Source organism: Periplaneta americana, chromosome 7 (genome assembly GCF_040183065.1).
Source record: "Periplaneta americana isolate PAMFEO1 chromosome 7, P.americana_PAMFEO1_priV1, whole genome shotgun sequence".
Taxonomy (NCBI): domain Eukaryota; kingdom Metazoa; phylum Arthropoda; class Insecta; order Blattodea; family Blattidae; genus Periplaneta; species Periplaneta americana.
In genome coordinates this window covers 100131237-100145362 of record NC_091123.1, presented here as the reverse complement: position 1 = coordinate 100145362, position 14126 = coordinate 100131237, and the positions used below count along the sequence as shown (strand labels likewise).

Below are 14126 nucleotides of genomic sequence, written 5' to 3'. Positions count from 1 at the left end.
ATTAGAAAACTTTTACACCGACCTAGATGATACTCTCAACAATTTTAGAGGAGACGTAAACTTTGTCATAGGAGATTTTAACAGCAAGGTGGGAACGAAACAACACGAGTTAGAAGACCCAATCGGTCCATACGGCTATGGAATTAGAAATTTGAGAGGGAGTAGATTAATCAGCTTCGCCGCAGGACAGAGATTGAAAATAATGAACACGTTCTTTAAAAAGACGAAAGATAGTAAATGGACATGGAGATCTCCAGACGGAAAAACAAGAAACGAAATAGATTTTATTCTCACCGACAAGGGAAGTTACGTAAAATACGTACGAGTTAATAACAATCTCAAATTCGATTCAGATCACAGAATGGTCAGAGGAATAATTAACATCAGGAAGAGGGGCAGAAAGCATATCTGGGACCGAAACATACAAGCTGAGAACATAAACTATCCAGTATACAAATCAGAACTACAGAGGAAAATGCTAGAATGGAGAGATAACGAACATACTGAAGTCCAAGAAATCTACTCAAAGTTGGAGAATTGCATAAAGAGAGCGGGAGAGGCCTCAACGCCCAAGAACAAAATCGACAAGAAAAGAAGCAGACCAAGCGAAAATACAATAAAACTTATAGATCAAAGAGAGAAATTAAGACAAGAAAGAGACATCTCCGACATAAAGAAGATCGAGTATGCAGAATTTAATAAAGTGACGAAGAAGGAAATAAGAAAAGACTTGCAAACTTTTAAAAACAGACTGGTGGAGGAAATCGTGCAGTCTTCCAAATCCGTAAGAAGAGTCAAGAGGGAACTGAGTGAAGGGAAACACTGGATGCTTAGTTTAAAAAGTCAAAGTGGAGAGAAAATCACACAAAGAGATAAGATTGTTGAATCGGCAACTTCCTTCTATAGACAACTGTACACGAGTACAAGAATTGTTACAGCGGACTCAACAGAAAAGTTCATACAGGCGCTTCCCGATGATGAAGAAGTACCTTCGATCCTCGCCAGCGAAGTGAGAATATCTATAACAGAGTTAAAGTCAGACAAAAGCCCAGGAGAGGATAGCATCCTTAATGAACTGTTGAAACTCGGCGCCGACGAACTCATACCACCAGTGACAGAGATATTTAACAAGATTCTGCAAAGTGAAGTTATACCTGAAGAATGGACTAAGAATACAATAATTCTTTTACATAAGAAAGGCAAAAGAGACAATATAGGTAACTACAAGCCCATCAGTCTCATGTCCAACATGTATAAAGTGTTTTCGAAAATAATATTGCGCAGGATTACAAGAACGCTGGAAGAAAATCAACCTCTGGAGCAAGCTGGATTTCGTTCCGGATTTTCAACGGCGGACCACATTCAGACATTGACGCAGATCATGGAAAAAGTCGAGGAACACAATTTGAAATTGTATATAGCCTTTGTGGATTATGCAAAAGCTTTCGATTCGATAGAACATATTAGTGTTTTGAAAGCACTTAAGAATCAGGGTGTTCCAATCAAATATATTAGACTGCTTGGCGTGCTGTACCAAAGAAACACAACAAAAGTGAAACTGGATATAGAAGGAACACCATTCAACATACAGCGAGGGGTCAGACAAGGAGATCCCTTGTCACCGAAGATCTTTAATTGTGTATTGGAGGAGGTCTTTCGCAAGTTACCTTGGGGTCGCAAGCACGGCATATCTATCGACGGAAGAAAACTGACCAATCTACGCTTCGCTGATGATGTGGTTCTGTTTGCCAGATCCAGGAAACGATTGGAAGAGATGCTGAACGAATTGTGCGAAGAAAGCATGGCAGTAGGGCTAAAAATCAACACCAGCAAAACCAAAGTACTGACAAATGACGCAGAAGGGCAGATGATCGTCAACAATGCGAACATCGAATTTGTCACGCAATACATTTACCTTGGCCAGACTATATCATTTCAGAACAGCATGGACAAAGAAATTGATAGACGAATAGCATCGGCATGGAGAAAGTTTTGGAGTCTGTCGTTCATCCTAATGGACAAGAGCCAGAAATTGCAGAGCAAGAGGCAGATCTTCAACAGCTGCATTGCACCTGTACTTCTATATGGGGCGCAATCCTGGTCACTCACCAAGAAACAGGCATTAAAATTAGGAAGATGCCAAAGAAGAATGTAAAGGAAAATTCTCGGAATAAGCCTGAAAGACGGAATCAGAAACGAAGAAGTATGGCGACGAAGCGGCGTAGAGGATGAAATGGCGCTGGGGAGGACACGTGATACGAATGCAACCTACCAGATGGGCACACACGGCGACACTGTGGGATCCAAGAATTGGCTGGAGAAACCGTGGACGACCGAGGACCAGATGGGGGGACGAGTTCCAGTTGCAGCTAGGAGGACTGTGGACCAGAATAGGACGCCAAAGAACACGGTGTAAGGACGCAGTCAACCAACTTTGAGTGGGAGCAACAACCAGTGCTAGCGAAATTGTGGACAAAGAACTAGGAATAGACCATCAGGTCGGCTCTCCTGATGGTCAAGACTTGAGCCACCCCTGCCCAAGCAGGAGGCCTTGCCCTACTGGGGATTTACGGCTTTATTATTATTATTATTATTATTATTATTATTATTATTATTATTATTCCTTTCCTATGTCATAATTTTTGCTTTTGTCTAACAAAGTGTAGCCAGCTATACTCCTTATGACTCGCATTTCGGCGGCCTCTATTTTCTTTCCACTTTTTCTTAATGTCCAACATTCCGAGCCATATAGGAACATGGACACTGCCATTACTTTATAAAATTTTAATTTAGTTTCTTTCCTAGTTTGTTTGAGGTTTTTTTATTGTTCCACATATATAGTTAAACTTATTAATCTTTTTTATTACATCATCATTTTTAACGTATGATACACTGCAGCCTAAATAATTAAAATTGTTTACTTGTTCTATCATTTTTCCTTCTAAAATGATTTTAGCCCTGATTTATTGGACCCTTGAAATGCTAGTACTTTTGTTTTGGCTGTGGAGATGTTTAATGCGTACTTTTTACTTACATTATTTAATTGGTATATGGCTTTTTGTAAATTATTCTCTGAGCTACAGATTAGAACTTGGTCATCTGCAAATAAAATTGTGTCTAAAAACCTATTCTTAATTTTAAAATGTGTCTCTAAATGTATCTGCCATTCTTCTATGACATTGTCAATATACATATTAAAAAGCAGTGGTGCGAGAGGACAACCCTGTCTCACTCCTTTGTTAATTGTTGCTATTTTATCCTCGTTCTTTGTTCTTGTTTCTATCACTATTTTGTTGTCTACATATAAACTCCTTATTATTGTTATTAAATGTTTCGGTATACCTTTTTGTTCTAAAATACGCCATAATTTATTTCTATTAACCTTATCAAAGGCTTTTTGGTAGTCTATGAATGCCATATATGTTGGTATGTTATATTCACTATGTTTTTCTATTATTTGGTTTATACTAAATATCCCATCTACACAAGCTCTTCCTTCACGAAACCCATTTTGAGCTTCCGAGTTAATATTCTCCATTATTATCTTCAATCGGTTCTTTAATATTGTTGCATATAGTTTATAACACGTATTTAGAATACTTATTCCCCTATAGTTATTACAGTTGTTTCTTTCACCTTTATTATTATTATTATTATTATTATTATTATTATTATTATTATTATTATCAACATGCTCTCATAAATACAATTCAAAACTTATATTACGATTCCATATTAAAAATTAAAATAGGAAGACATTTGCCACATGGATCCAAGTTACCAAAGATCTTCGAAAAGAATGTTCTTTATCTCCTACATTATTTAAAATTTTCATAACAAAAACATTAGAACTTTAGAGAATGAAATGTAAAGGTATAGGTCTAAGCAAAGGAGAAGATACTTCTGTACTGTATATACCCATTACACTTTGCGGACGACCAGTTAATACTTGCACAGGAAGTTGAAGACCTGGAATATATGGCAAGAAAACTTTTGAAAGAATATACAAAATGGGGTTGAACTGTTAACATGGACAAATCCAATTATATTACAATAGAAGATCAAACTCAAGACTCGATATTAGAAGAAGATATGGGAATATTTAAAAATTGCATAAATTATAAATATCTTGGAGTAAAAACTGCCAAAGATGGGAAACAAAATCATGAAGATTAAAAGAAGAAAAACAATGGGAAAATCAGCAATATCAACCTTAAATACCATTCTCTGGGACAGAAGTATTACCAAAGAAATTAAATCACAAATTTTAGAGCTATAGTAAGAAGCATAGCAACATATGAAACAGAAACGTGGTAGCTGAAACATCAAACAATTTCTAAATTATTAGCTATGGAAATGAACTTTTGGGGAAGATCAGCTTTAACATCAAAAAGACACAAAATTAGAAACAACATAATAAAATCTAAAACGGGAGTAAAAAATTCAATACTCGATTATGTACAACATAAGCAATTGCAATGGTACGGCCATGTAAAATGGATTAGTGAAGAACGATTACCAAACAAAGTGTTGGAATGGTTGCCGCCCGAGAGGTTGAAGATAGGGAGACATAATACTACATTGATTACTGGAATTAAAACAACAATGGGGGAAAGAAGATTGGAGGTAGGACAGTGAGTTAACAGAGAAGATTGGAGAGAATGTTTAAAATTAATTTTCAAAACTATAGTATTGGGCAGGAAAATGAGTACACATTGTTAAACCAGTTTTAGATAGAGATTATTATTATTATTATCGTTATTATTATTATATTATTATTATTATTATTATTATTATTATTATTATTATTATTATTATTATTATTATTAATATTTTCATTGACCTCTTTGGTAGGAAGCTGGGCACGCAGTTTTTCTTACCTCCTGCTTGGTGATATAGATGGGCCTATTGAGGATAATCCAGACCGTGGTCTCCCAGCAGCCCGGGTGCGTAGTGGATCCCTCGTACGTCATGTACTGATGCGTCTCGGGCAGCAGGCTGTGGAGCGACAGATGACGGATCGGTGTGTATTGCGCTGCAACACAAGACACATCATACTCAGGCGTAACCATACATTTATTCACTCATTCACTCGCATAAATCAATAAATAATAAATAAATAGATCAATAAACACGTTATTACATAATTCGAGTATATAATACATCCATTTACACGTACTTCCTTTCTGTTCCCTCATTCTTTCTCTTACAGACCATAATCTAATTTTCATCCATCCGTTCACCCAATGAGCATGGAACACATTATAAAATCTTAAATATACAACACACTTTAAGTTTCAGAAATTATTTCTTAACAATTTTAATTAAAACATAAATATTAAATATATAAAATGTGTCGTGATGTTGCAAAAATCAAAAATCGACTGTCATGTTCGGATATAATAATTATATTATATATAAATATCATAGTATATATTATATATTTTTATTCGAGTGTTCTTTTATAGAGAATTTTTTTTTTACACGCCGTCCTTGCGTCTATAGCACTTTTCTCCTGACGTAATTTTACTCATGTTTCCTATACGCAATAACTATGACTCAACAGCCTACAATCGGGAGTGATATATAGTGAGATTTTTACAATATTCACGTAGTTCCCATACTCCCGCTCGCTCCTGGCAAGCGATAGAGTAAAATAGAGGCTATATCATGCACTCGCATAGAGACAAAAGTGACCCGAGTATACAGTACGCATGCACGAAACAAATAAATAGCTATTGTTAACAAAATAATGAGATTAAAAAATAATCTGCATTACTACAATGCAAGAGGTGCTCAAAATATTCTTCATTAACATGGACATACTCTACAGCTCATCGACGACAATTTATTATATAATATAGACACACACACACAGTGGACTTTCCTAAGTTCGACTGAACACAATTAAAAGTTCAGTCCAATAAGGGTAGTGGGTGTGGCAGGTGAAATGAATACAAATTCTTATTGGTTATCCATCAACGAATACAGTACTGTACTTGCATTTCCTGCCCTCCACGAGACTTGTATATGCGCTTCTAGTACTACAGAGGTTTTCGACAGTTTCGTCTCACAAATGGCACAATGCAGTCTGCCTCCTGTAGTGGAAGGAATAAATATTGTACATTAAAAAATGAAATATCCTGAAACGTGTTGAAGGAGGAGAGTCTCTGTCTCAAATAGAAAAAGAAGAGTTCATTAATTTAAAACCAGTGATTAAATATGGACGTCCTAATTAATAAAATTTTCTGTTTTCTTTTAACAAAAGTATAACTACAAGACACAGAACCAATTCCCATTCAAATGGCAAACCCATTTCTTAGTGCCTGTATAGGTGCATGTCTAATTCTTCTACGTAAGCAGTCGTACTAAGGATGACGAATTTGTTTTCTGTCGAACTTAAGAGCTTCCACTGTATGTGTGTGTGTATATATATATATATATATATATATATATATATATATATATGTGTATGTGTGTGTGTGTGTGTGTGTGTGTGTATGTACCGCATTTTATATATTGATGCTAATTTATTTTAAGATGTAAACAAACGACTGATTTTTTTTTAAATAGGTTCTTACAGTTTCTCCTGGATTTTGATTTCGAGTAAGTACAATTCCATAAGAGTCATCATATCTATATCGTAGGTTACGGAAACGTTTCTTAATATCGATGGCTGAGAATCAGACTGTTCTGTCCAACTTTTTATAAGAAATCTGTGTTTTATTGTGTTCCAGTTCTTCTCTGCATAATATATGAATCGAAGAAAATTGCAAATATTCCTCTCCATAAGGTTGCTATGAAGCTATTCCAAATTGTTCCATGAAGCTTTGAATGTAAAGAGCTTAAAATAACTCTCCCGAAAACAAAAATAGTAAAATGGACTTGGAACAGTCTGGTTCTGGGCCATCGACATAGCAATTAATTGCTAGTTTACATAATTATCTCCTTCGGATAAAATACATTAAAGCTAAAGAGATCTAGGCATACATGAATTAATTAATAATGGTCATGTAAATGCATCATTTTGGGAGATAGACATAGAAGTTGCTGAAATACCAACGTAGTCCTTTATAAGATAATGTAGAAATGTCATAATTAGACACAGATAAAATGTTAAATTTCATATTCCAAGCCATTTCTGCTAGCGTTATGGGTAGAAGAATTCTCACGATTCACGATTAAATAATTTAAAAAGTAATTAACGAAAAAATTATTTCATATTTAATAATGTATCACTCAAATTTTCATAAAATATATTAATTTTCTTCACATTTTTTTTATTCTGGAAGATTATTTCTATTATTATTCTTATTCTGCAAGGAGGAGGCCCTTTAATAATCTAATAACTACTACTGAACTGAGCTTTTCAGACATTATGAGAGACAATACACATATGTTCCCCAGGAAACACTCGCAACACCCAAAACACCGATTGCACCAACATTCTGACATTCCCAAGGGAAAGTTAAATCTCTAAATTCCACTTTTGAGTGATTGAACTCATAGTGTGAATATATTCGAAAAGCCAAAACAAAATTAGTGGTTCCTATTCCACCTTTGCTCATTTTTTCGAATCCAGTGAAAGTCTATTCAGTGTTGTCATGTCTACTTTTATACAAGTTATTAATGTATTAAAAAGGTCTCAGCCATGAGTAGTGGTGTCTACTACTTGTTCTCTTTTTACAACGTCATGAGTTTATTATTGCAAAAAACAATATTAGCCTAACTGACGAAAGGTGTAGGCCTACTCTAATCTTTAGCTAGAAAATATAGAAAAGTTACTTCTGTTGTATTGTAACCAGTGTTGAGTCCAGCCAATGAATGTAAGAACTATTCGTTTTTGTTTCTTCTTTTTTTTTCAATGTAAAAATAAATTAATATTCAGATAAGGATTTTATGATGTAGAAAAATGTTTAATCAGACAGATTTGTTGTATTTTACCTGGTAGTATATTAAATAGAAAAAAACTATGTAGGCTATATCTTGAGATTCATAGTGTAAATACATTAATGATGTAAACTTTATCCAAATAGTTTATGAACGAAGATATTTAGCATTGAAATACATATTTCATATTAATTTTAATATTTTGCGAAATCAAATTTTACATTTTGGTCAAATTTCCTTCATATTGTGCTCGTCTATAGCTACAATTTTTGCAGCACGAATGCTGCTATGATTATATTAATATTGTTACATCGCTCTAGTACTGTTAATGAGAAATATTCACTTAATTAATATAATAATAATAATAATAATAATAATAATAATAATAACAAATCATCGATTCATTCATACTGTTCAGCCCAAGGGCAGATCTTTCATTGAAATTCGAGCTTTCTCCAATCATTCTTAATTTCTGCCTTCCTCTTTGTCAGCGCATATGATCCTTTAATATATGAATTTTATCTTAATGTCGTTTCTCATCTGATATCTTCTTCTGCTCCGAATTCTTCTTCCGTTTACCATTCCTTATAGTGCAGCCTTCAGTAGGCAGTTGCTTCTCAGCCAGTGATCCAACCAATTCATTTTCCTCTTCCTGATCAGTTTCAGCATTATTCTTCCTTCATCCACTCTTTCTATCACAGTTTCATTTTTGATCACTTTCAGCATTATTCTTTCTTCACCCACTCTTTCATGTCTTATTCTGTTTCTTCACTTCACACGCTTCATCTTCTTCATATGCACATTTCAAATGCTTCCAGTCGTTTCTCTTCACTTCATCGTAATATTCATGTTTCTGCCCCATACAATGCCACACTCCAAACAAAGCACTTTAGCTGTGTTTTATTGTTAAGTATTGTCAATTATATACCAATGCCATCCCGTAAGTAACAATATATCTATTAAGTAAAAATATTGTTCCAGTAACAAAACGCAATACAGTGCTGTGAGAAACTATAATTAATTAGAACACTGAAATAAGCTACTAATTACTTATCTTGCTTGAGTTTCTTTTTTTTAATGTAAACCGCTGTCACGATAGTGTTTATATTCTGAACTTTACACAGTTATTTATTTTAATTTGTGTTCATTTACAATGATGGAGCTACTCAGTGCATCCGAGACACACTTAACAGATGCGAATACGCAACATCAAAATGCATCTTTATTATTTAAAATACCTCTGCTTAGTCATAAGCTTCATAACAAAATTTGTAAACATGCAATAATTATAAATTTATAAAAATGCAGTGCTATAATTTAACATAAATAAACAATAGAATTTACAAGTGTGCAAGTTCATACAAATTATATCACCACTAGCATTAAATGGCTCGTAAAATTTTGGACAATTTACCCCTACAATAATGAAAAAATTTGGACTTTAAGTTAGCTATTAGATAAAAGAATTAATTCACTCAGAAAAAGAAAGTTCTTAATTGAGCTTAGATATATTTTAATAATATTATAAACATGTACATTACATTTTCAACTTTTCCACCCTTAATACGGGATTGCTTATGAAATCGTGTATCCTTACAGAAAATTACTGTAAATGGCTTTTTTTCGAGTAATGTAATAAAATAACAGAAACGTGATTAAATCTATAATTAGGCTTCAATTAATGAAAGTATAATTTATTAATTGTCTTGCACCTAAAAAGGGGTAGTTACTTCTTTAAAAATGAAGTTAAAATTTGCACACATAAGATACATGTTATTAGTACGAGAACAAGTATACTAAATTTCAAGTAAATACGACAACTAGAAGGGGAATTATTGATTCTGTCTGTGTTTTAAATGATTCGGCCTACTGTCAGACTGTCTGGGTAGGAGATCCGGTCAGGCGTAAGATATTTCACTTAAACAATTTATAGTGGCACCTGTAGTGAACAAAATCACAAATCGGATTTTTCTCAGAATTCTCCGGTTTCACCATATCCGACACCCACATCATTCCGACTAATATTCTTTGTACTGTCATACAATAGAAATTCCCGAATGTGTGTGGTAATGGATGTAGGGCCCTGGATGACACTTAGGGGAGGTCGGGGAAATATGGAGACATCAGTACAGTATCGGTTGCAATATCCCTTCGTTTTTTTTTCTAATAATTAATTTTACAGCGGGATATGTTTCTTAACACAGTAGCTATGGTGTGTACAAATCCTGACTACTTACTCCGAAACGTATCCAAGTAAAACTGGAAAATACAAGTTAATGTGTTTCTCCCTAATTCCCCCGAGTATGGGAGTAAAATGGGCATTAATGATGTGAATCACAATCAACTGAAAGAAGTGAAAAGTCACTTAAAATACTCGAAAATACATCTGTATTAACTATATTATACTTTTATATGCAATTTGTTGTATGAAAAAATAATAACAATACACAAAACTAACTTGAAGTATTTTGTTCATTCTTAATTCTGAAATGACAAATTAATGAACAATGAGAAAAGAGAAACTGATATTACCTCTTTTTTTAAACTTGGATAACAATGAAAAAAACTTCACTTATCTTTTATAAACGTCACAAACATATTTTTCTAAAAGTTTAATTCGAAATCAGCTGCATCAAATAGTTTCACATTCTACAATAAAAAACTCAATCTTCTACCAAAAGAACAAAAATACTGAATGATTAAATAAAAATCAGAACCTCTTCAGCAGTAGTTGGGACAAAGAAATTCATTTCCAGTAACTTTTACGCAATCCTCACGTAAACCACTCTTGACAGTTATCACACTGAAATCAGTTTTCACCATGAGCCTCCTGACTCCAGTTACCATTACAGACTGAACATTTTGCATCTGAATTACAGGAAGGCCGTTTTGAATTATTATTTACTCCTTCTCTGCCTTCTTGACCAGCTCTGTTTCTCCTTTGATTTGCATCCATGATAGATTGACGTGATATAAGATCTCTAGAATTCCTCGGGGCCTTTCTGTCCTTGATTCTGTGTGTTCTATCTTCGGAATTGGTGATAACATGTTTCAGGGCACTTTGGGGCGTGGTAGGATCACGTGGTCTCTGATTCTTTGTGGTGTTTTCTGATTACTATCTCGAGAAGTCACAGGTTGAGGTTCAGATGGTTGTTGCGGAACGCCTTTGGCAGATGTGACTTTTCAGCGATGAATGTCGATTGGCGATTCTAAGACATTTGAATCAGTGGAAGGAATTGCATGAGTATTATTTTTTTATCGCCTTTTGCTGCAGTGCCAATGTAAGCATAATCAGGAATGACACTCATTCCAGTGGGAAAAGGCCTGAAGCTCGAAAGACATTTACAGCTAGAGCTACATTGTTACATATGTTCCATGCTTCTTTGAAAATGGAAGCAAACACAACTTTCCTATGTTGCTTGAAGAAACTGTAGCACCACTGTTGTAAACTTTCTTCAGAGGACCAAACAGACCCCTATCTGCTGGTTGAAGCCAGGTAGCCAGTGGAGGAAGACAAACCATGCATAATGCGTTTTCTACTGCGAAGTTAAGAGTGTCGAGATTACAACTACGTAAATCATGTCCAACTACTATTAAAATTGCAGATGCATGCTTAGTGATGTTGAAATTAGCAACAAGTTCTTGATTACTGAGAAAAATATATCTCCGTTAATATATTCTGACTGCTTATTGAAGTACACCTCACTGCCAGCAGGCAGCTGTTCTTTCAGTTCCATTATTGTTATCACTTCTTTTATAATGATACTTGGAGGAAAGTAGTTTCCTGCTGCAGGTCACAAGAGTAATGGCTTCTCCATTTTCATTAGGGCAAATGCAATGCACCACTATCCTTTGAGTGGTATGACTTCTTCCCCTCTCGTAATCATTTGTAGGTCACTTTCATCAAGATTGAAGTCATTTTTATGAGTGAAATTGCTTGCCCATATTACCCCGAACATTAGCGCCCATATTACCCCGATATCTGGAATTTACTTTCAACAGTTGGCACTACCGTCAACTATTCACAAAACAACGTGTAATGCAATAAAACGGCAATTCAAGATGTGTATTAGATTTAAACTACTTTCTAAACTTCGTGAAATCTGTTGCATATAACATTCTATCTAAAATAAGTATTGTGAAAGTTTAATATACTTGAAGATCAATGCTGACGTTTTAAATGGCTGTGGGCTGTTTTAACAACAGTACGATATAATACTGCACAGCGCGATTCCCTCAGCAACCATTATGTTATCCTCACTTTGTAGTAACCGTTATTAGCGAAGAAACATAATTCACTACACGAATTACGAGCTACTTAATATTACCCATATTCCTAACGTGCCCATAGTCCCCCGAATTCCCTTACAGTCAGTATCAAAAAAAAAACAGCCCAAAAGTTTAGGAAATATCATTGCACAGACGATAATCCCAAAACCAATCTTTTCCACGAAGGCTGCCAAAACGGGTATTTCCCCGAATATCACTGTGAGAGAGGAGCAGAGATTAAGGATCTTCGAGAATAATGTGCTTAGGAAAATATATGGGGCTAAGGGGAATGAATTTACAGTATAATTCAAATCGGTCCAAATTACATGCAGCACATACTGTATCTCTGTCATTTAATACTATTCCTCATGGATCTGTGTTTCAGGAACGTGTATTCTTTATGAATAAGCTTCTTACTCAATTTTGCAACTGCAAATTTTATAATAAACCGTCTGATTATTTCAATAGAAGTGGTTCAGATTCTTGGCATGTACGAATTGCTTTCATAGAAGCCAATGAAATTGTTGTTCGATGAAATGAGATCTGTGCAAATTTTAAAAAGTGTGACATATTCAACCTTCGTACGATAGAGCTCTTTTAAATCACACAAGTGCTCGCAAGGCGACTATCTTCCTCCCGTCAGGTTCTTCTTTTTATGGATTCCTCCCTAGTTTAGTCCCTTAACTGAAGGTAGGTTGGATTGGTGAATTCTCAAATAACTTCAAATGCACATTTTTGAACACAAAACATTAATCCTTGAATCATAGAACAGTTTAAAACACAAAACAGAACACGTCATTATCTCGTACATAAGTATACCTTAGTGTAAATTTGTAGAAATAAGTAGGCACTTTGGTAGAAAAATACAAAACTAGAAAGGAAAAGAACTTTAGAAGAAAAATGAAAAAAAGACAGAAGAACAAATTCATATTCTAGTAGATCCATATCATTCCCTTCTTCCCTATCTTCCAAGCAAGTATTGTGTATATTAAGCCTACTGAAGTGGTTTTTGCAACCGTATTTTCCACTATCGTTGCATGCCAGCTCTGTTCTGTGGTAATTTTTTTGATTCACAAATGTGACAAACGGCTCTTTGGCGAGATCGTCCTCTAGGACCAGAAAGGAATGCCATTACCTTTTTAGATTTGCGACAGGTTTATTTATCCAGAGGGAAAGGAACTGACCACTCCACTCCATTATCTTCTGGCCTAGTTTCTTAATACGTTGTGTCTTTTTGGTATCCGTTATGAGGTTCAGACCTGTCTTCGGACAGTTGACTAAACAACAACAATGTATCACCACCTTTTCCAATGAAGGATTTCAAACCGTCGAAATCATCAATGTAGACAATGTCACCTTCTTCATCAGAATCCAAATCAATTTCAGAGTCAGTGCTATGATCTTCAATATCTTCTGGTTTGTCAATTGGTTCTCTGTTCGTTTTACTTATCCAATTCTTGAAAGGTCCGACAAATGTTGTCAGAATTGAGGAATCGCGCCCTAGAAAAAGAATGGATAACTAATCGCTAGTGTTTTGTGCGATAAAAATGCTGAATCCTTATAAAAATAATGTTTAGTAAATTTAAAGGAAATAAACACTAAAACAACAGCAAAATTTCCAGCATATACTCTAAAGGACAACAATAAACATCAGCATTAACTATACCATGCTCACTATAATCATAGTGGTAGACCTAATGCAGGAGTTATGGAAATAATACATAGGCAATCTTGTAGATCGGTGAAACATACATAACTGTTCACGAAATAAATGCTGAAAGTAGTGAAATGTTTATTTATATTTTCTCTTAGAAGATCAACAAAATATATTCATGTTTCCACTCACAAGGCGGTAGATAGTCTGCTATCTATCGAACAAAGTAGCTGCAGTGACTATTGACTTTTCACGCGCATTCGATGTAGTCACACACGACATATTGTTGGTTAAACTACAATCAACAGGGGTT

General features: G+C 34.7%; 1 protein-coding gene across 1 annotated transcript in view; it reads right to left on the bottom strand.

Annotated features, from left to right (window-relative positions):
• The window catches only part of LOC138702778 (carbonic anhydrase-related protein 10-like), a 1183548-nt gene that overhangs the window by 160865 nt on the left and 1008557 nt on the right, over positions 1-14126 (bottom strand). The window contains exon 6 of the mRNA XM_069830077.1: positions 4881-5035. Coding sequence (XP_069686178.1) covers positions 4881-5035 — 155 coding nt within the window. The remainder of the gene's footprint in view (positions 1-4880; positions 5036-14126) is intronic.